The sequence below is a fragment of the Amphibalanus amphitrite genome, unplaced genomic scaffold (genome assembly GCF_019059575.1).
Source record: "Amphibalanus amphitrite isolate SeventyFive unplaced genomic scaffold, NRLGWU_Aamphi_draft 000062F_arrow, whole genome shotgun sequence".
Classification (NCBI taxonomy): domain Eukaryota; kingdom Metazoa; phylum Arthropoda; class Thecostraca; order Balanomorpha; family Balanidae; genus Amphibalanus; species Amphibalanus amphitrite.
This window is the reverse complement of record NW_024881558.1, coordinates 545,679-566,435: the sequence shown is the minus strand read 5'-3', so window position 1 is coordinate 566,435 and position 20,757 is coordinate 545,679. Positions and strand designations below refer to the sequence as shown.

General features: G+C 57.0%; 1 protein-coding gene across 1 annotated transcript; it reads right to left on the bottom strand.

Moving 5' to 3' along the window:
* Positions 1-2: 2 nt before the first annotated feature.
* Positions 3-19,790, bottom strand: LOC122378630 (calcineurin-binding protein cabin-1-like). The gene is made up of 16 exons (XM_043359882.1): positions 19,593-19,790; positions 19,006-19,214; positions 17,812-18,031; positions 17,388-17,577; positions 15,620-15,758; positions 13,827-14,082; positions 10,453-13,626; positions 9,949-10,182; positions 6,675-6,886; positions 6,336-6,450; positions 5,482-6,008; positions 4,622-4,733; positions 4,018-4,181; positions 3,384-3,621; positions 3,087-3,170; positions 3-2,788 (listed from the first exon to the last, which is right to left on the bottom strand). Exons 1-16 carry the CDS (start codon positions 19,788-19,790, stop codon positions 350-352), a joined length of 8,511 nt encoding a protein of 2,836 aa, XP_043215817.1. The 3' UTR covers positions 3-349.
* Between the last annotated feature and the right edge of the window lie 967 nt (positions 19,791-20,757).

The window sequence follows — 20,757 nt, the reverse complement described above, 5'->3', positions numbered from 1 at the left end:
ACAATAATTGAGTATTTTATTACAAAGCATATTACAAGATACAAAACATTTCACAAGGCGCAGCCTGCAGTCATGTGTCCTGTGGCTTGACTGGGCATTGGAGAACAATAAAGACGATTGGAATTTGATAAGAAGCAACTGGGTCAATTCGCTCCAGCTGAACATGTAGGCATTGTCTGCTATTGGCAGACCCTCCAGGCTCCAAATGTTTCCAAAATTTACTTTTCCACGACCTCACATTTTTAAATACAACGGTACACAAACGAGGCTAACAAAAGGACTAGGAAAACAGTTCACAGCACGATTGGCAGTCACGCTGACCCCTGTCACGGATGGAAATCTCTGGAGATCAGTCGATACAGATCACGTCATCATCACTACCTCCTGACTGTTTCGGCTTGGCCGGCTGGGCCGGTACCACTACAGGGGTGACTGAGATAGAGGCCGGTAGTTGTCCCATATCCACCGCCGGCCTCTGGCGCGGCAGACCCGCAGAGAACGACGGCCGGTTACGCGCCGGAGCCGCAGCCGTGGCCGGCGGAGCCCGCTGCGACCAGCCGGCTGATGACGAGTGCGCGGGGCGAGCGGCGCCCGCCATAGGCCGCTGAGGACCGGCTGATGAGTGTGCGGGCCGGGCCGAGCCGGCCACCGGCCGCTGGTTGCCGGCCCGCTGGGTGGGGGCACCGGCCGGCCGCGACGGCAGAACGCTCGGCGGTAGTTTCTGTAGCGCCACCACCGGCTGTCGGACGGCCGGCTGTCGCGCCGGCCGCTGGGAGGACTGGCGAGGCGGCGGGGGCGGCCGCGGCGCGCCGGAGGGAGCCGCCAGCCGCGGTCTGGACACCAGCCGAACCGGCGGCACCACTGGGGTGATGGAGAGTCCGCCGGCGGCCGCGCGGGCCAGCTCGGCCGGGATGGGGGCCGGCCGCGGCGCCGCCGACACCGGTGTGATGGAGATGTGAGACGGCAGCGCCGGCGCCGGAGCACGGCTAGGCGTCACCGTCATCCCGCTGGGAAGGCGCGGCAGCGGCGGCGGCGGCGGCCGGCTCCGGTACTGGCGCAGCAGCGCGGTGGCAGTAGCGGTCGGCCGCGGACGGGGTCGATCCCTGGCGACCGGTCTCGGCTGGGGCCGCGGCACCGCTGGAGTCAGAGACACGCTCGGAGTCTCCGCGGCCGTGGTGACAGCCGGCCGGGAGGTCGACAGAGGGGTGATGCTGACGGAACCGCCGCCGGCCGACACACTGACAGATACCTCCGACGGAAGACGTTCCGACGGAGCCGCCGCCTTCTCCGGCGTCTTCGAGACCGCCGCCGCGCTGGCTGACGGCTTGGTCGGTGTCACTGTCGCCACAGAGATAGACCCATCCTTGGTCGACGGTCTCGTCTCGCTGGTCGGAGGGGTCGTCCTACTACCTCCACTAGTCGGAGTGATGGTCATCCCCGGAGTCGCCTTCACAGCTCGCAGAGTCTCAGCCGCGGCCCGTCCGTCCTTTGGCGGCACCGGCGATACCGAAACCCTAACCGAATCGGAGGTGCGACCGGTGGCCGCCGACGCCACTGCCGACGCCGCGACAGATGCCGACGAGGCCGGTACCGATACCTCCTTCACCGTGAGCGACTTGGGCAGGGCCGGCAGCGCGGCCGCCGACGGCTGACCGTTCTCCGTCCCCCGGAACGCGTCAGAGAACCGAGGCTTGGCTGAGGCCTGTGGCAGCGGCTTGGATGTCGACTGAGACTTCGATATTGCCTGCGGCTGGGGCTTAGATGTCGGCTGCGACTGGGGCTTAGTTGTCGCCTGTGGTTTGGATGTCGCCTGAGGCTGAGGCTTGGGTGTCGCCTGAGGCTGCGGCTTGGCCGTCTGCTGCGGCTGTGGCTTGGTCGTCTGCGGCGGCTGTGGCTTGGTTGTCTGCGGCTGGGACGGCTGTGGCCGCGTCGGCGCCGCTGTTGTCTGAGGCTGTGATCGCGCCGGCACTGGAACCGTTGCCGTCTGACTAACCTCCTCCGATCTAAACGCGTCTGAAAAGCGTGGTTTCGCGGCCTGCTGCGGCGGCGGCGGGGTGGGTCGCGACTGCGCGGGGGTGACGGAAGGCGGGGGACTCTCCTGACTCACAGTGGTAATAGTGAGACCGGCGTGAGAGAGGGCCGCCAGCACGGACAAGTCAGCACCACCGGAGGCTGCCTGAGCTAACGTCCGACTGGCCGCCGTAGTCTCCGGAGCCGACCGGGCCGGCATAGGAGCTGGAGCTGAGACCGGCTGCTTAGCCGCTGGCGCTGGTGGCTTGGATGTCGAAGTCGCTGGTTTGGTAGCTGTCGATACCGCCGGCTGGGGTACCGTCTGTGACGGTGGTTTCGTAAGCGCTTCTGCCGTCGACTTGGGTACTGTCTGTACGGGTTCCACTGTCACCTGAGCTGGTATGGCTGGTGTCTGGGCCGGTTTGGCCGGCGTCTGCGCGGGTTTGCTCTGTTCGCTCGCCGGCTGTCCGGCCCGCTGCAGCTGCAGGAGTCGCCGGTAGTTGGCCTCCACGTCCGCCTGGACGGAGGTGGCTCGGCTGCCCAGCTGATCGGCCCACACCTGCTGCAGCTGCCGCAGCCGCTCGGCCTCCACCGCCGCCTGCAGCTGCCGTAGCTGGTCCTGCATGGACGGCAGCCGGCCGCCGGTGACGGCGGTGGCAGAGCCCGGCGGACGGCCGCGGCCACGGCTGCCGGAGAGGGGCGGTCGGCCACGGCGGCCCGTGCCGCGAGTCACGCCGCCGGAGCCGCGGGCCATCGGCGCCGGCCCGCCGGGAGCGCCCTGCCGGCAGACGGAAGGGCGGAATGTCAGAGCAGACTAGTGGTCAGTACTTGGGACTGTGGGATCAGTACAGACCGGACCGCCATCACATCAATCATCGGATCATCAGGCAGGAAGTTTGCAAAACGACACAATTGCCTTCAAGCTGACGCACCCTAGCGACCAAGAACCGTCAATATTTGTGGGATCAGTAACGCGAATTCTCGCTGGAGCAGCATAAACCGCGAGGACAGCGCATGTCCCTAGCCTAGCCCCTGCAGTGGTCATGCAGTGCACGCGCCAGTACTTCCTGACCTACCTGCATCTTGGCCTGCTGAATGGCGTTCACTTGGGAGCGGCAGTAAGAAATGGCCTGCTGCAGCAGCGGCGGCTCCGACTCAACCTGCAAACATGGGAACAGAATAAAGGATATCCTGATAACATAAAATGGTGACATCATTACATTACCTTAGATTAAATGACATCTCAAGAGCTATCTTTCAAAACAACATGGCAACAATATGTCTCCGAAATACAAAATATCAGCTAAAAGACTAGACAGTGCATTCCACCCTTCCCAAGTCAACTCCAACCATAATATTTTATTAGATCATACCTTGCCGCCCCTGAACAATTTGTACGTCTCCTCCAGAAGTCGCGCGATCTTAGGTCTCCGCCGCGGCCGCATCCCTGCATGGGTCTCATAGAGGCCTAGCAGGAAGTAGAGCCGCCTGGTGCCCGACACGGGAGACTGAGCTTTGAACAGTCGCCGGAAGGTGGCGCGCGCACACTGCAGGCCCATGTTGAACGCGTGGCCGGCCAGCTGCTCGCGCTCCGCGTCCCGCAGGTACTTCCTGTGAGACAGCAGTGAGGATCAGTGGGTGCCGACTTGGCGACGCACACCCGGGGCAGGGCGGGTAAAGGTGAGAGAAGGGATGTGCAACTGCGGGGTGTGCTCAATAGTATCTTTTTTATATAGCACTTTATTAGTTGCAACTAAAGAATTCAATGCTCAGTAAATAAGGGACACTCAACCAACAATAAGCACGGCAAGGCATGCACTAACTAACCAGCCGGCCACCACTACCTTACCACAGACGAACATCACCATTAACCACGGAGAGACACCAGGAACAAACAACGGAAGAACTTCCGTACCACCCAGCACCAGGCAGACCCAATGCCCACCATCGGCCTTAAGTCTCCCGCAGCCCCCAGCCACCCACAGCACCCCAACCTCCTACACGTACTTGTCATCGTCCGGCATGGGCCGGAGCCAGTCGGAGAGCTGCAGCAGCGTGCGGAAATCGTCCGCGGCGCGCAGCACGTCGGCCAGCAGCGACACGGAGCGGTACATGTGCGCGGCGAAACTTCCCGGCCGGTCAATGTCCTCGATCGGAATACGCCAGATGCCCTGCGGAAAATGGGTGGGGGTGGGGGGTGGGGGGGGGGGGGGGCAAGCTTACACAATCGGAAGGGGGCTGGTTGTTGTTGAGTTTATGATCACTGGAGTGTGATCCTGATCATAGATATCTAGATTGGGCGGCTGAGCTCACTGGGAGGGAGAAGTGCTGGTCAGAGCCCGCTCTGTCAGACAAAACAGTCGATATCTAGCATTTCCCTGAGTATGCAGAAAATTAATTTTACATGTGGTCAAGGACTCGAGGCAATTTTAAAACAAACAATGAAGACTTTCGGTACGACCTGGGTGTCATAGCTTAGCTGGACCTACACTAAACAGAATTGAACCGTCCATATTTCGAGTCAATCAAAACCAAATACCAAACGCCCCTGCCAGTCACACATCATAGCCATTACACAGAGCGCTGCCAATAATCAGTCTCAGTGACTCACATGGAAGAAGTTGTTGGGTTTTCTCTCGGCGAACAGGCCAAACGTGGGCATGTGGCTCTTAGTCTGCCAGTCGGCACAGCCGAGCAGCAGGTCACGTGCCCAGTCCAGATGTCTGCCGGGTCAAAAGAGAGGCCCATCACGTGACCGACGTCTGACACAACTGGTAATGTTCACAGTCAAGGCAAAATTATGCTACAACGGGCAACGGTTGTCGTAAATAAATTCACATCGGACAGAGCTCTATCCAAAGCGTCTGTTTCTGTTCCGTTCCTTGTCTTCTACCCTTCAAATGATCCTTGCTATCTAGGTAAGCATAGGTACTTCACGCCCAAATATAGTTGAAGTTGAAGCTGTCCATGGAAAGAGGCCCCTTTCAAAGGACCTGCGACTTTCCTCGCTTCCACTTTTACTTTCCCTCCACGATATGGAGTTATTCTCAAATAAGCGCAGATTCAAGCAAACATAGTACGTACACACACCGTTCCGTCAATTTCATCCTCAGGACAGTCAAATCCTTCTCCACGCCTCAACCTCCAGGCTGGACGGGCAACTTTATCCCATGCGGGAATGTCCGTTAAGAGCACGCCCGTAGCCGGGTGCGGTAAGTGCTAGGGGGCTGGTTGGCCTGTCCTCTGGACGGGATCAGCCCTGGCACTCACCAGGGTGCTCGCCCAGGCCAATGTCTCCCCCTAATTCCTATCATCTTTCCGGCCCTGGAATGGTTTCGTCAGACCGAAAGGGTCTACCCCTCCCCCAAAAAACATAGTTCACGACAAAGGTGACCTTAGCGTTGCATGCACACTACACACGAATCCGTGAGTCCCATAAGACCATAGTAAAGCTATCCAGACGAGACTGACCGGTTGGTTTTGCTGGTATAATAGTAGTGCGCCAGTCTGTAGACAGACTTGTAGTGCTCAGGGAACCGTTTGATGACATGGTGCAGCGCCTCCACGCAGCGGGCCACCAGCCGCCTGTGGCCGGGGTCGGGCTCCTCCTCCTTCGCCGCCGGGGCCGCCGGGGCTGCTGGGCGACTGTCGTCGCTGAGCAGGACCACGTCATCGTCAGAGACGGCCTCCGCCGCCGTCGACGATGCCGCAGCTGCCGGTGCCGCCGACGGTGCAGCTCCCGACGCCGTCACTACCGTTGTCGGAGTCGACGCTGATTGAGAGGTAGAAGCAGACACCGGAGCGGCTCCCTCAGCCGCCGGCGATGGACGCTGTTCGGTCCCCTCAGCTACCGTCGGCGCACGCTCCTCGGTCGATGCCGGTGCTGGGGTCGCGGACGCGGCTCCCAGGCCCTCCTGCTCACTGGGTGGCTCGAGTCCCGACAGTCGCGCCCGCGCCTCAGATACCGCCGACGCCAGGATCTTGTGCGAGAGCGTTACCTGCCGAGGGGAGGTGGACGCTTGCTTATGAACGGGAATTACCCGCCCTCACTCAGGTACCGGTCACAGCCTTGACTCGATATTTCGTATAGGAAACAGCCCGCAACTTATCTAAAAAACTTAGTTAGTACAGGAAAACGGGCCTATCATCATTCAAATTAAATACAACAAAACTTACACAAAGCATCGCAAAAAATGCAATAGGTCGGCTAGGTTAACAGAAATACAATTCTGGAAGCTAAAATTTGGTGATAGGCTAGGTCACACACCTGATCTTTCTGAACCCGTCTGTCACCGCACGTCGTGGGGCTGGTTCTTAGTTCTTACCGCGCAGGTGGCCGCTGCCTCGTCCAGTTTGAGTCGCTTCACCTCCACCGGGTCTTCGGAGCAGGACGGGTCGCGCTTCCGCTTCAGCTCTCCCTCACGCTCATTCTGCGGCTTTCTGTGGGCGAAATACTCGTCAGTCCCACACAACGAAAGGACACAACACTGAAAACCATGAACAATCAAATAACACAGGCAAAGGCTAGGAGCAACTGCAGAAAAAACCTGCAGTTTATCACAGACCAATCATCCTACTCACGAGTTCCGAGTGAGAATTAGCGAATATAATTACATGGGATGTCGAACTAACAGCGGAGGTTATTCATGCGGCGTTTAACTCACATCGGCAGCGCGCTCTGCTCCATGGCGTCCAGGTGCCAGACGATGGCGCGCCGCACCTCCCCGTCCAGGGCCTGCTGCTCGTGTTGCAGCAGGTACTTGAGCACGGTGGCGTGTGTGCGGTAGTACACCTCGAGCGCCTCGAGCGCCTGGTGCGGCGGCGACTGATAGTTGATCTTCCGCGGACACTCGGCGTCGCGCAGCAGCTCCTGAGCCTGGCGACGAACATGTGAGGATGATGTGTTGGTTTTTGGGACATCCAGACTGGTTTGGTTAGCCGGGCGCTCGCGGCAAAGACAGGTGGGTGGTTAGATTACTGCTGATTAGGGGTACCCATTTTTGGGTCAATTTTCCAAATTTTAGGTGGGGGTGGATTTTCCCATTATTTGGTCTATTCTGATTCCACCTGTGCCAAAAATACCGAAATCAAACGATTTCTAGGGGTCGCGAATTCAAAATGAAAATGCCAATTTTAGCGAAAAATAGACAAAATTAATGCTATTTAATTTTGAAACAAGATTACCATGCCAAGAGGTTGGGGTCAATTTTCCCATTATTTGGCCTATTCTGATTCCATCTGTGCCAAAAATAACGAAGCCAAACGATTTTTGGGGGTCACGAATTCAAAATGAACATGTTAATTTTAAGCAGAAAATCGACCAAATTAACATTGTTTTATGTTGGGACAAGGTTACCATGCCAACAGGTTGGGATCGATTTCATCATTATTTGCTCTGTTCTGGATCTATAGCAGTGACAGAAATAATGATATTAGACCACTTTTATGGGTCGCGAGCTTGCATTGGAGTTTTAATTTTAGTGGAAAAATGATTTTATTTGAACGACTATAAATATGCAAAGCCAATGTGTTGCAGTGGTATTAATGACTGTTAGACACCGTGCAACATTGCTTTAGTTGTATATTCGACGTGCAGCGGTAAAAGAGAGCACCAAAAATATCATTTTGGTCAATGAACAGCATATGCTCATTTACACTCACTCTGGCTTAGACCGTCATTAGTAGCTAAAGACCGCAACTCTTAGAACGAATGGCTATGTAGTCAGGAGGGTCAAAATCAGCGATCGAAGCTTTCTCATTGGGACCACCTAATTTTCAATGAGTCGTCTCATTCAGCAAAGGCAATGACCGATCCCCAGGACATGAACATTGACCTATCGATACAATCTGGGTTTGAGTGGCATTAAAAACCGTTACGGTATGTGACGATACAACTCGCATGCCGTATTTTAACGGAAATATGGCAGATAAACAAGTTATCAATTGCTTCTGTAATCTGTATATCTATACCGACATAAAAGCAGCACTCAGCTATGCCGGTATGCACGTCTGATGACCTTTGCCAATTCGCTAGCCGAACTCCCCGAGTCCCGGAGTTGCAGAGACAGCTGAGGGAGGGGCGCAAGCTTCACACCACCGTCGGGTGGCTGCTGTATGAGTGTAGCTTTGCCCCTGCCCCACAAACACCCAAACCCGCACACAGCATGTGCGTTTGTGCATATGGAAAGGAAGCTGGCCAAGCACACCAAGGACGGTAACACCGAAACTCCATCCTCACCCCATTATGAAAGAAATATGTTTGCAATTTTGCTGATGACGGACAGCACTGGCCTGGCCGAACGCGTGCACGACTGCTCGTGACTCCAGTTCTGGGCATGTGCCACTCCTATACCAGCTGATGACTTGAGACGGGTGCAGATATCATGTTATGGAGCCATGGTGCCTGGTGACGGCCGCTGCCAGCAGTATCCTTGCAAGATAACGGACCTTACACTGCACACTGCACTCTACAGGCTCAGTCCAAGCCCTCAGCAGATGCTGAACTGAAGTCGACGAATGCCATTGCTTAAAGCTGAAAATTAGGAAGGTGCCAAAGTCTAGACGGCTCAGCCAACTCCGAGGCAGAACCGTTTACTGACTCCTGGCATTGGCACGCACACTCCCTTATATGATGCGTCCTGGTATGTACCACCATACGGCCCATGCAGGATGAAAATATCCTGCTACATTAGGTTCTTCAGACTCAGACGCCAAATAGGTACCTGAGATCACAAGTGATCTGTGCAAGAAGCTGTGAAAGGTCTTCGTCACATATCAACCATGCACGTATCAGCGCATGGCTAGTCGCGTGTGGTCGAATATGAACTCGTAAATGATCTGCAGTTGTATCGGAAACTCTTCCACAAGAACGGTGTGTATCTGTCCCCACTGAAGAAATGGAATAGTACGTACATGGTTGGTGGGCGTGGAAAGAATCGACGCTTTGAAGTTTATGTTTTCGGATTAGAAGTTGATATTTTTGGGTAGAACACCCAGATTTACCCTACTCTGTCTCAGAGGTCTATTACATCGTAGCCGTGAGCGATCAGGACTGCGTTTCTTGTGGAAGCATACGGTCAAAATGGTTTGATCGTTTTCTAATTACATGATTTGAGGTCCATTCGGAGCCATGATCTGTGAGATGTATCCTGAGCTTATTTGCACGGACACAAAGAGCCTGTCATGAACTGAGAGTGGCAACTGAAAGGTCACATTTTAATTTGACGTCACAGGTCATCAAAGGCCACCATTACAACTCATGACCTTCAAGAGGCAGAAGATATCAAAAATGATTACACGCTGACCAGAATGATACCAACAACAGGAGCAAAACATCCCGGGCCGGGATGTTTGCTCCTGTTGTTGGTCGCCGGGATTCCCGGTTTCACCAAATGTTACAATATCGACATCGTAATAATCGCTAGTAAAGCATTTAACCGGAACCACGTGATGGAGCACATCGATCTGGATGAAAAAGGAGCGCTCAATGACCCCTCAACCCGACTTTCAAAACAAAAACTTTGCCTTTAGTGTGATTTATTATCAGCGTAAAATAGGCATATTTCTAGGTAAATACGCAAATTTCAATCTCAATTCGCGACCCCTAAACCACCTTTGATTTCAATATTTTTGGCATCATTGGAATCACAAGCCGCGAAATAATGGGAAAAACCACCCCCACCCACAAATTTCCAAAATCGGGAAAAATGGGTACCCCTACTGCTGATAACCAGTTACATAATTATTAGGAACGGAGACGGGCGGTAAATGTTCCTCTTAGCGTGCCAGTCAGTTGTGATCAATAATCAAACTCTCGTGAGTGAGATATACTTTCTTTGGGCGACTCGGGATATCCCGGCCGGAGTATAGAAAGAATCCGAAAAGCTAAGGGAACAAACCGATTCACCGTCTACCAGGATGGATAGACAGCCCACTAACCTTCTGATAGTGAGCAAGCACCCGCTGCACGGGCTGGTCGTCTTTGCTGGCGATCTTTCCGAGCATGTAGTGGTGGAGCCAGCGGTCGTCGTAGAACTCTCCGTCCTCCATGGCCGCCTGTTCGACAGCCACCTCCTCGGCGCGCTGGAAACACTCGGCCGCCTGGCCGGCCATCCGCGCGGCGATCGCCTCCAGCCGGCCGAAAGTGGCCAGGTCCAGGTCACCGCTCGACTCCTGGGACGCGGCGGACGCGGGGTAAATGGTCAGAGAAGGTCGTTGGCTATGATGTGGTTACATATTCACCCATAACGGAAACAGGTCCTTCACGTAGAGAATAGAAACAACACACAACTCTCAGGCTAGTTAGCGACTCATGGAAAGGGATAACATCTCCAAACCACAAAAAACAAAGATGTACGATTTATCTTAACAAAATCAGCGTTCAAAACGAGCAACAGACAGTTCCAGTAATATAAAAAAAGGGATCACCGTCAGCCAACTGACCTGTCTGAGCAGCCGGTTGGCGTGCGAGTTGAGCATGTAGGAGAACGTCCCGAACTCGAGCCACAGGTCGTGAGTGCTCGGATCGAGTTCCAGCGCGCGTTGATAGCAGCGCACGGCCGCCTCGACGCGGCTCCACAGCTCTGGTGCGTCCTCGCTGGGCCGGCGGCACAGGTTCAGCTCGCGGCCCACTTCCGAGGCGCGTGTTAGCGCCATGGCCGCCCATGAGTCGCGCCGCTCCGGGTTGATGCACAGGTCGCGCGCATAGAACTCGAGCGACTCCAGCTGAGGCGCGATCGTCTCCCACTGGCGGTTCTTGAACCGGAAGTCGGCCACAAGGTAGTAGAGGTTTTTGGTGACGCTGGTGGCGGGCAGCACGGCCGGCGGCGGCGGGCGCTGCTCCTCAGACGCCGTGACAAACTCCTCCAGCGCGCGCCACAGTCGGTCCGGCGAGCTCTCCTCAGGAACCAGTGCCATGACGCGCTGGAACAGCGCCTCATCGTCGGCGGAGATGCTCAGGTCGCGGTACGAGTCAAATCGCGGCAGCTCACACGGACAGAAGTAGTAGTAGAGCAGCTGCGCGCGGGGCCAGGTGAGCGTCACTGGTGGAACGCCGTGATCCTGCAGATCCCGAGCCGCGCGCCGCCTCTCCGGGTGGCCGTACAGGCAGAAGAAGCACTGCTCGAGCTCGCGGCGGAGCTGCTCGTCGTACGGCAGGTCGTCAGCGGCGTCCAGAGCCGGCAGTAAGTGGTCGACACTACGCAACAGCAGCGCACCGCCGTCCGTGCAGCACCACGAGCGGGCGCCCAGCGCCTCGTGTGCCTCCACGAGGAACCGCAGGGCGGCCGGCATAGTCCGCGGCCGGCCACCGCCGGTAGGGCCAGAGCCAGACGCACTGCGCTCGGCAGTGGCGATAGCGTGGTGCAGCAGCAGCCACGGCGTCACCGTCTCCAGAGGCAGAATGATCGCGTCAGCGCAGTTCAGCTGGTGAACGGTGAGGTGGAGGAGATTCTCAGTCAGGCGGCAGCGGCGCGGCGGCTCCAACGTCTCCATCCAGTCATCACCGCGCTCCAGACAGGCCTGCAGGGCGGCCAGCACCCCGAGCAGCGCGTCCGCCCAGCACGCCCGCTCGGCCGGCTCGTCCAGCGCCAGGTACGACTGGAGCGCCTCGTGCAGACACGACTCGGCGTAGGCGGCCAGCTCGCCGCGCGGCCGCTCCAGTCGCTGCAGCGCGTCCACCATCATCAGCAGCTGACGGCTGCGGTGCGGCAGCGGCTCGCCGCCAGCTGTCGGCTGCGGCAGCTTCACCGCCGAGCCGGAGCCGCCGAACGTGTCGGCCAGCACGTCTACTACGTCCTCGAGCCGCTGCTGGTCGTACAGCCGCTGCAGACTGCCCAGGTCGTGCACGCGCTGCAGCGAGGCCAGCTGCCGCTGCACCGACTGCTGAGAGATCAGCCGCTCAGTGGCAGCGTTGGCCAGACGGACGGTGGGTCGTCGCTCGGCCGGGGTTCGCTCGTACCACTGTTCCAGCTCGCGCAGTTGCGCCATGGCCAGCGGTGCATCACCCTGCAGTCGGCACAGCTTGCTGGAGCACCAGCCGAAACGGAGCAGCGTGGCGGGTTGTTTCTTCTCCAACACATCCTCACGGTGTACGAGGAATCCCAGCCAGGACAGCTCCTCCTCTGCCAGCTGAAGGCCCTCAGCGCCGGCGCCATCGGCCAGACTACAGTCGACGCGCAGTTCTGCGTACAGCAGCGCCAGCAGCACCTGTCGGCGCAGAGCCGGCGCCGAGTCGGCCGTCACCTCCAACTCGAACGGTTCTGGCCGGGTGGTGTGAGGCCGCGCCAACTCATACAGCTCAGTGAACAGCTCAGCGAGGCCGGACGGCCAGCGGCGGTCCCTGAGTGTCTCCAGCATGTCCAGGTACGCCCAGAGCAGGCGCACTGCGCCGCCGTTCTCTGCGTGCGACGCCACCCAGGCCAGCACGGCGTCACGCTCATCCTCAGAGAGTGGTACCGGCTGGTCACCACCGTCCCCGGCCAGATCAGCAGCCTTCCTTCGCGGAGAGGCCTCGCCAATCTTCATCGAGGAGCGGTCGTAGCGCAGAGCGGCAGGAATCAGCGCCGAGAATGTCTCGCGGTGGTTGGCGACCTCATCTCCCCCAGCTGGCTCCTCGTAGCGCAAACCTCCAGCCGTGCGTGAGCGCTTACTCCGCCGCTTCTCTGCCGGGTCATTACGCGGCCACATCTTCAGTGAGTCGAGAATGTTGCGTTTGCGCTTGCCGCCCCGTCGTCGGCCGGCGGCGGGAGCGGCTGGCTCCGACTCGGCGCCTGTGTCGGACGCCTGAGCGGAGCCGGCCGTCTCCGCGCCGGCGCAACTGTCGTCAGTAGGATCCGGCTGATCCACGCGGGCCGACTCCGCGCCTCTCTCCTCACCTGAGGATTCCTCACTGCCCCGTGCGTCCCTCTCCCCCTCCTCCGTGGATGTACCGCGTCTATCCTCAGCTGAATCGGCCCTCTTCTCGCTCTCAGCACGATGCTCGCTTTCGGCAGACACTTGTCGTTTTTCCTGGTCGCCACTCTCGGCGGCAGTACAGTCATCGCCTGACTCCCCGCTGGTACCGCGATGCTCACCATCTTCCTTGTCACTAGAAATGGTTGTTTTCACGTCAGTTTGCGGTTTGTCTGCCGCTTCTTCACTGGGCTGGCGTTCTTCCGCTGCGCTCTCATCACTAGGGTTGCGTTCTTCCACCGAGTCCCCACATCCATTCTTATCCTGATCAGCCTGGTGTTTCAGGTTGGCGTCATCAGGTGCTTCACGGTGTTCACTTTGAGGAGTGCCATCGTCGTCATCATCCATTTTATTCTCTTCCACTTTATCATCAGCTTTGTCCACGGTGGCATTATCCTTGCGCCCCGGTTCCTGATCTTGCTGCTCTTTATCTTTTACTTCAGACCCCGGATCATCTATTTCACCCAAGCTCGTTTCCTGATCTGCGCAATCCACGCTCATGTCTACGTCTTGGTCTATCGCTGTACTCGCCTCCTCTTTCTGTTGCTTAGTATGCTCCGCGTCCATACCAGGTGATCTTTCCACCATTTTCTCCTCCGAGAGTACGCCCTCGTTAACGCCAAGCGGAAGCGGATTCTCCTCCTCGTACACAGATGACTCTAAAGACTGAGCAACGTCGTCTTGACTCGGTCCGGTTTCGGGGGACATCTGCACAGAATCATCACCTTCATCCTGTGGGGAAGTGGGCGATTGTTTCTCTGCTTCAGCGCCATCGCCTCTGACCTCTACTGGACGGTCCGTATCCATCGGAGCGGGTTTGTCATTCGTGTTTAAGCTATCTACAACTTCGGCATCTAAATGCTCACGTGGCTGTTCGGAGTCATTTTCAGGATGAGTTTCATCAGCGACACTTTCGGTTTGCGCTTCAGGTTTTGGATCATGAGTTTCGGATTTTTCCACTTTCGGGTCATCAGCTTCAGGGAAATGTTCTTTCGGACTATCCGTTTTGGGAACCTGTTCTTTAGGAGCATCAGCCTCGAGTGCTTGCGGAGCATCAGCTTCTTTGGAGAAATCAGCCTCGGGTACTTGCATCTTGGGAGCATCAGCTTCGGGTGCTTGCATCTTGGGAGCATCGGTTTCGGGGGCTTGTGCTTGGAGAGCATCACCTTCGGTGGCTTGCGTCTTAGGACTATCAGCTTCGGAGACTTGAATCTTAGGACTATGAGCTTCGGAGACTGGCGTCTTAGGACTAAGAGCTACGGATACTTGCGCCTTCGGACTATAAGCCTCGGGGACTTGCACTTTCGGAGTATCCCCTTCGGGGACTTCCGCTTTCAGAACATTTTCGGCGACTTGTGCTTCCGAACTATCAACTTCATGGGCTTGTGCTTTCTGAGCATCAGTTTCAGATAAGAGTGGGCTAGGGGCAGGCTTCTGATCTTGGTCTTGTTTCACAAACAGTGCAACGCTAAGGTCATGTTTTCGTTCTTCTTGATTCGATTTCGAAAACAACTCCTTGATAGAGAGCTTGGTATTCGAGTGCAGCGCCTTTTCAGCAGCCCTTCTTTCATCAGCTGCGATACGAACGACGCAATTCGCATTCTTCGCCGCAGCAATATCACTAGCTTTCACTTCTTTTCCAGTTTTGGGGACGGATATGGCCTCCTTCAGAGATCGTGCCCTCCGGCGGGGCAGAACACGTCTGACAGGCTGTATAGCGGAAACCCCACAGCCAGTCTGCACTTCTTCTGTTTTACCCGCCTGGGGGTTGATTACAGGAGGTTTATCTTTCACGCCTGGGGGCTCTACCTCAGTGCCAATTTCACTGCCCATTGTACCATCCCCACCAGCACCAAGAAGATAGTCTTTAGCAGTCCTCTCGGAGGCGGAGCTGGCGTCAGCAAAACACACAGAGCTCTCCACTTCTTTATGAATGGCTGGGCTGGCGACGGACTGAGCTGCCGGACTGGCGACGGATTGAGATACTGGACTGCCAACGGACTGAGCAGCCGGACTGCGGCTTAGCTCGCCTGCTGGACTGCTAAGCAGTGGAGACTCTGGAGTGGTCACTCGCTGACCGCTCGGGCTGCCAGCCTGGTCCGGTCCGGGACTAAGCACGCGTCGACCGTCTTTCGAGTCGCGCCCAATCCTGAAACTCTTCAGCTTGGCCAGAAGTCCGGAGCGGCGCGGCCTATCTACCGAGGACTTCACTACGGTAGCCGATGGATCAGGCTTGCCTTCGTCTGATTTAGGGATAGCTAATGATGGTTTTGAATGTGTTGACGTCGCAAGGCCATCTCCACCCACACCTCTACCATGTCCTGAAGCATCAGTGCTTCTCTGCACGTCAGACAGTTCCAATTTGACAGCTCTCTGGGGATCAGCCGTCAAACTGTCTCGGCTTTCTGCCATCTCCTCCGATACTTTCCGCGATCTATCACCTCTGTCCGAGTCAGCATCTGAGTCTGTTAGCTCGCCCTCTTCGTAGGAGGACACACGACGCGTTGTCGTCTTTGGCGGAGGGGGAGGCGGCGGCGGGGGAGGCGCGGGAGGCGACTCAGGCGGTAGTGGCGGTGGAGAGGACGGCAGAGGAATATCTCGTACGGAAACATCCAACCGGGACTGTTCTCCACTCCTGCTATCGTCTCGGGATGCTCGCCGCCCTGGCGACTCGGCGTCTTCATCCGCGGACCCGCTGTCGGATCGAATCTCACCCTCCTCCGGGTCACTGCAGGTGGAACGGCGCAGGGCTGAGGTGGCTGTGAACGCTGAGTGCCACGACTCATCGAAACTCACTCCTGACGGAGGAGGAGAGTGGACGCTGCCTGTCACCTCAGCAGCACCGGAGGAGGAATCACGAGACGCGGACACTGGCTTCTGACTGACATCACTTTCCTTTGGTGGAGGTGGCGGGGGCGGGGGCGGAGGTAACGGTGGCGGCGAGGGCGGCGGCCGGACCAGCTCAGCGGCTTCAGCGGTGGAGTCATCACTCGATGCGTCATAATCGCAGAGTATCGGCCTGGGAGTGCTAAACACAAGAGTCGACCGGTCAGCGGACGGCGTTTCCGAACCGCCGTCCTCCGACTTCACATGCGGTACTGCTCCCGGGGACGGGTGATCAGTTTCCGCGGCAGCTCCCGAGCCGGCAGCAGCATCCTGCCTAGTCACTGGTGGCTCACTCGCTTTCAGTGAATCACCCTGGTGGCCAGTCACTGCAGCCACCTCACTCGTCTCATGAGCGGCGTCTGGCGAGCCGTCTTTTTCAGACGCGGAGGGACCGCCGGTAGTCTCATATTTCACCTCTGCAGATTGAGTGGGTACGTGAGTGGTAGGGATGGTCCTATTATTTTTAAAGTCAGGCTCAGTCACGTTCTCAGCACACACTGTCTCTTGTTCAAGTACCTGCACAGACGGCTCAACAGAGGCATCACCTCCCGCTTGTTTCGATGTCATTTCAGAGTCTGTCGATTCGGGCTTTATCTCTGAACATTCTTTCAACTTTGGCCTGTCACCGCCTTCCACAGTCTCTTTTGAGTCTCGTTTACTTTCTTCACTAGGATCAACCTGTTCTTTGTCACTCTTCAATACATCAACGTCCGCAGGGCAAGCCTCTGTCGGCCCTTTCATATTGACATCATCATCACTTACGTCTCCAGTATCACAGGCGGTTGCCGAGTTGTCCGAACGCACTGGTTCGGGTGACGTTGCGACTGTCCTAGGACCTTCCACTGGCGTCGGTCTAATCTCCTCAGGCTCGGCGCTCGCCACCTGACCGCCTTCAACGGCGGACGTCTCTACCGCAGCGCCACACTCAGCAGGGCTATCAGTGTCCATTGGCTCAAACTTGCTCTCCCGCTGCTCGGCACTACTAACCGCGGAGATGTCCTTTTCCGATTCAATCCGCTCGGTGTCGAGAACCTTGGAATCACTGGCACATTTATCATCGGCCGGAATCTCAGAGGGCGTATGAACAGTAGCCGGCGTCACAGCATTATCCCCAACCTTAGCCACAGCCGTTATGACATCACCGATTTGAGTCGTATCACCGCCCGCCCCCTGGTCTGTCTCCATCGCTTCCGGCACAGTCACCGTCATGCCCTTTCCCACACCCTCAACAGAAGGTTCGTCACTGCTCGGCTCCGCCGTTCGATCATTCTCCGCACCTCTGTCGTTCCCAGACTCGCTGCCGCCTGTCGCCTCCTTCCCCACATGCTCACCCCGTTCGGCCGTGCGCTGGTCACTACTCCTCTCCGCCTTCTGATCACTGTTCGTCCCTCTATCGTTTCCTGACTCTCCTCCCTTCGCTCCCGGGTCCGCCTCCATCGCTGTCACCATCGTGTCCTTCCCAACATTCTCACTCCGAGACGTCACACGCTCTTCACCACTCCCATTTACCGTCCCTCTATCATTTCCAGACTCTCCCCCACCCGTCCCGTCCAGATCCAGCCGGCGTCGGACGGTCTCCTCGTCCCGGAAAGTGACGTGTCGGCCGGCGGCGCGGCCGGACCGCGTCTCCTGCTGCTCCCCGTCGGGCGGGGGTGGGGGCGGCGGGGAGGCGGCTTCACCCCGCTGCAGCCGGGCCAGAGTGGGCTCCAGCTCGACAGGTGACAGCAGGCTCTGTCGACAAACGGGAGAGAGTCAGGAGTTGCACAAGGACCGAGGTGAAGCGACTGTAGTGCATGAGTTACATGAAGAAAACCTGTCGTCATCATTCAACGGCAAAATTTCGCAAATTAATGCGAAAAAATGGTACCAATAAGCTTCAATCGATGACGATACCATTGACCACGTCGACCCGTAACGAGCCAACAAGCTCAGCTTTCCGACGTAGTTAGTTCCTTGCGGGCTCACCAGGGCGGCGCCACCGTCGGTGACGTGTTTGTAGAGGTGCAGCAGGCTCCGCCCGACCTCCTCCCAGGAGGCGGCGGCTGGCGGTCGGCTCAGACTGAGCGGCGCCAGCGGCCGCGGCCGGCGCTGCTGCTCCCGCCGCTGGCTGCGGAGCGTCACCGCCTCCTTGGTCAGTCGCTCGCCGGCCGCCGGGTCGTACTCCCGGCCCGAGAGGGTCGAGTCACTGCGGAATGCATTGGGTTGGGGGTCATACTGCGGATCAGTCACTGCGAGAACAGTGAGCAAATTGCGGCCAGAAAATCACCTGAATATCAATGAATATCAATGAATATGAGCCCAATAGTTCTGATGCCAACACGTCGAATAAGAAAGTGCGGTTTATCAGCTGGCCAGATCGAGCCATTAGAGCGTTACGGCAGTCTTTCATGCCCCTCTTCATCGCATCCCTCCATTCACAGCTCATTCGATGTGCTGCACGCACGTCACACAGTGCACACAATAAACTCGTGCCCCTTCGTTTCTCTGAAAGCCCCAAACGCTCCACTCAGCTCAGCACCCATAACCTTTTCCCGTATCTACCTAACCACGCCGCTCGCCACCGTCCATGACCAGCCCGATCTCTCTCCACAGTCAAAAGCAGGGCCGCGGAGTCGATGGATTTTAGGGTGACTCCGACTCCGACTCCGACTCCGGCTTCAAAAATCGACTCCGACTCCGACTCCAACTCCGACTCCGGACGGTTCTATTTAAAAATTCATATCATGGTATTGAAGTTCATAATGGGGATGTTTTTATCTTGCCTGAAACGATCCCTTGTGCGTTCCAAGACTTTGCGTTGCAAATATGTATTAAAAATAGCACGCAAAATTAAGAGGCAGGTTCTGGGGTATTCACCCTCTTCTACTTCTTTCGTTGAAAACGTCCGACCAATACAGCAAAATTGCCTTTTTTTCGACAAAATCTAATTTCGAGCGCTAGTGTATCGTCAACCAAATAGGTGCAGTACATGACGTCGACCCATGCGGCGTTAACTCCGATTCCGGAGTCGGGTCGGCATAATTTTGGCGACTCCGACTCCGACTCCGGACAGAACTGTCGACTCCGACCGACTCCGACTCCGACTCCGCAGCCCTGGTCAAAAGTCCGACCAAACACCCCTCTCCCCAACGCCATCCTGCGCTCCTTCTCACCACCCACCCGTCCGGCAGGAAGGGTCTCATGGTGTCTCGCAGGGACGGCTGTTCCTTCAGCATCAGGTCCACCAGCGCCCGGCCCCGCGTGTACTGCGGGTCGCGCCGGAACGCAGCGCTCAGGCGCAGCACGCACTCCTCGAAGTCGTTCAGCAGGTAGAGAACCGAGACGAGGCTGTCCATGCACGGCCAGTGCCCGGGGCTGCAGGCCAGGCCCTGGTGAGGGTAGGGGGGATGGTCATCGGCGGGCGGAGCGCAGGCACCAGGCCGTCTGCATTAGATCGACGATAACGTAGTAATTAGACCGATGGTAGCGTAAGAAAACACTCGCGGCACGCTACGAAAAGGACGTAATTTCGTAAACAGCTTATGGATTATATTCAACAAATGAAATATCAGCCTGTAATCATATCCTTTATTTATGACAAGCACAACTCAGAGTTAAGGTCCGTGATCGTTACAAGCCGCTCACAGGCTCCAATCCACCCCTGCCCCTCAGTCTCGCCACCGCTCGCCTGTGCCTCTTCTGGACTGTGGAGGTCACCGGAGCCGGACACGTCACCCCATCCCACCGTTCCCGTCTCCCGTACTCACCTGTTTGAAGGCAGACCGGGCCTGGTGGTAGCGGCCGCACCGGTACGCCGCTACGCCCACCTTGTACCACAGTGTGACGTCCGAGTCATCAATGGCTGCAGCCGTCAGCAGGCCGGCCAGCGCGGTCTCGTGCTGACCGCGCCGCAGCGCGCCGCTACCCAGATTCTTGTGGCAGGTGTATCGCAGCAGCCGGGCCATGCCTGGAAAGGGTGAGACGCTGGTGTGAGGAGCAGGTACAGTAACAGGTCATATTCATGGTACCGCAGCTACTGTTGAACCTCTTATCCACACGGCAGCCTACGGCGTGAACACAATGTCCGTCCCGTGCTACGGCGCTAGCGGTAACATAAGAAACGAATAAAATAAAACAGATATTTTCATAGCAAGCGTCAATGTCATATCTGCCGAGGTCCATATGTGTTGTGTAGGTCGTGGCCTAACGTTATATGAATGACAGAGAAACACCCCCACTGGGTAACCGCATTCCTCTGGTGCTTTCTGACGGTGGAACGACCACTACGTGTCTGCATTTTGAGGGTGCTAAATTTCACCATCGAAGAGCCTGCTGCGTCGGCCACCGTTTTTAAAACGTAGCTCGGAAACACGCATAAACCACCGTCCTAGTGTCGTTTGTGTCCAGTGTCACCTTCCGTTTGATCGCACTGTCGTTGATTTAGCGTACACGATAAGAGGGACCGACGATTATGAGTCACTGTCCCAGCTGATTCGTAATACGGTTACTTCAACATGGCATCACGCACCGTTCGGTTTGGTAGCTCGATGAACTCGTCCTCCCCCGCGTCACCAGATCCAACGTACCCCATCTGCAGGCATTGCGAGCATGTCCTCGCCCCACACTGGAAACATTTTTACGACCTGGCCCAGAATGCCGATGGGCTGTCGGCGACTACTGCAGCGGTGGCAGGGGTCCCGTCGCTGCTCTGCTACGTCTGGTCGCCAGCTCCGTCGACCGGCCCCGCTAAAGTGACCGGGCGATATATCCGTTTCCCGGGTCCGCTGCGCAAAATCCCGCCGCTCTGCCCCTCAAACGGCATGACCTCAGCAGGTGGAATGACACAAGACATGCGACCGCCCCTCAATCCGGCGAACTCCCCAGTGTGGTCACCACACTGGACGGTGCTGTACCTCAAGCTTTCTCCATTGT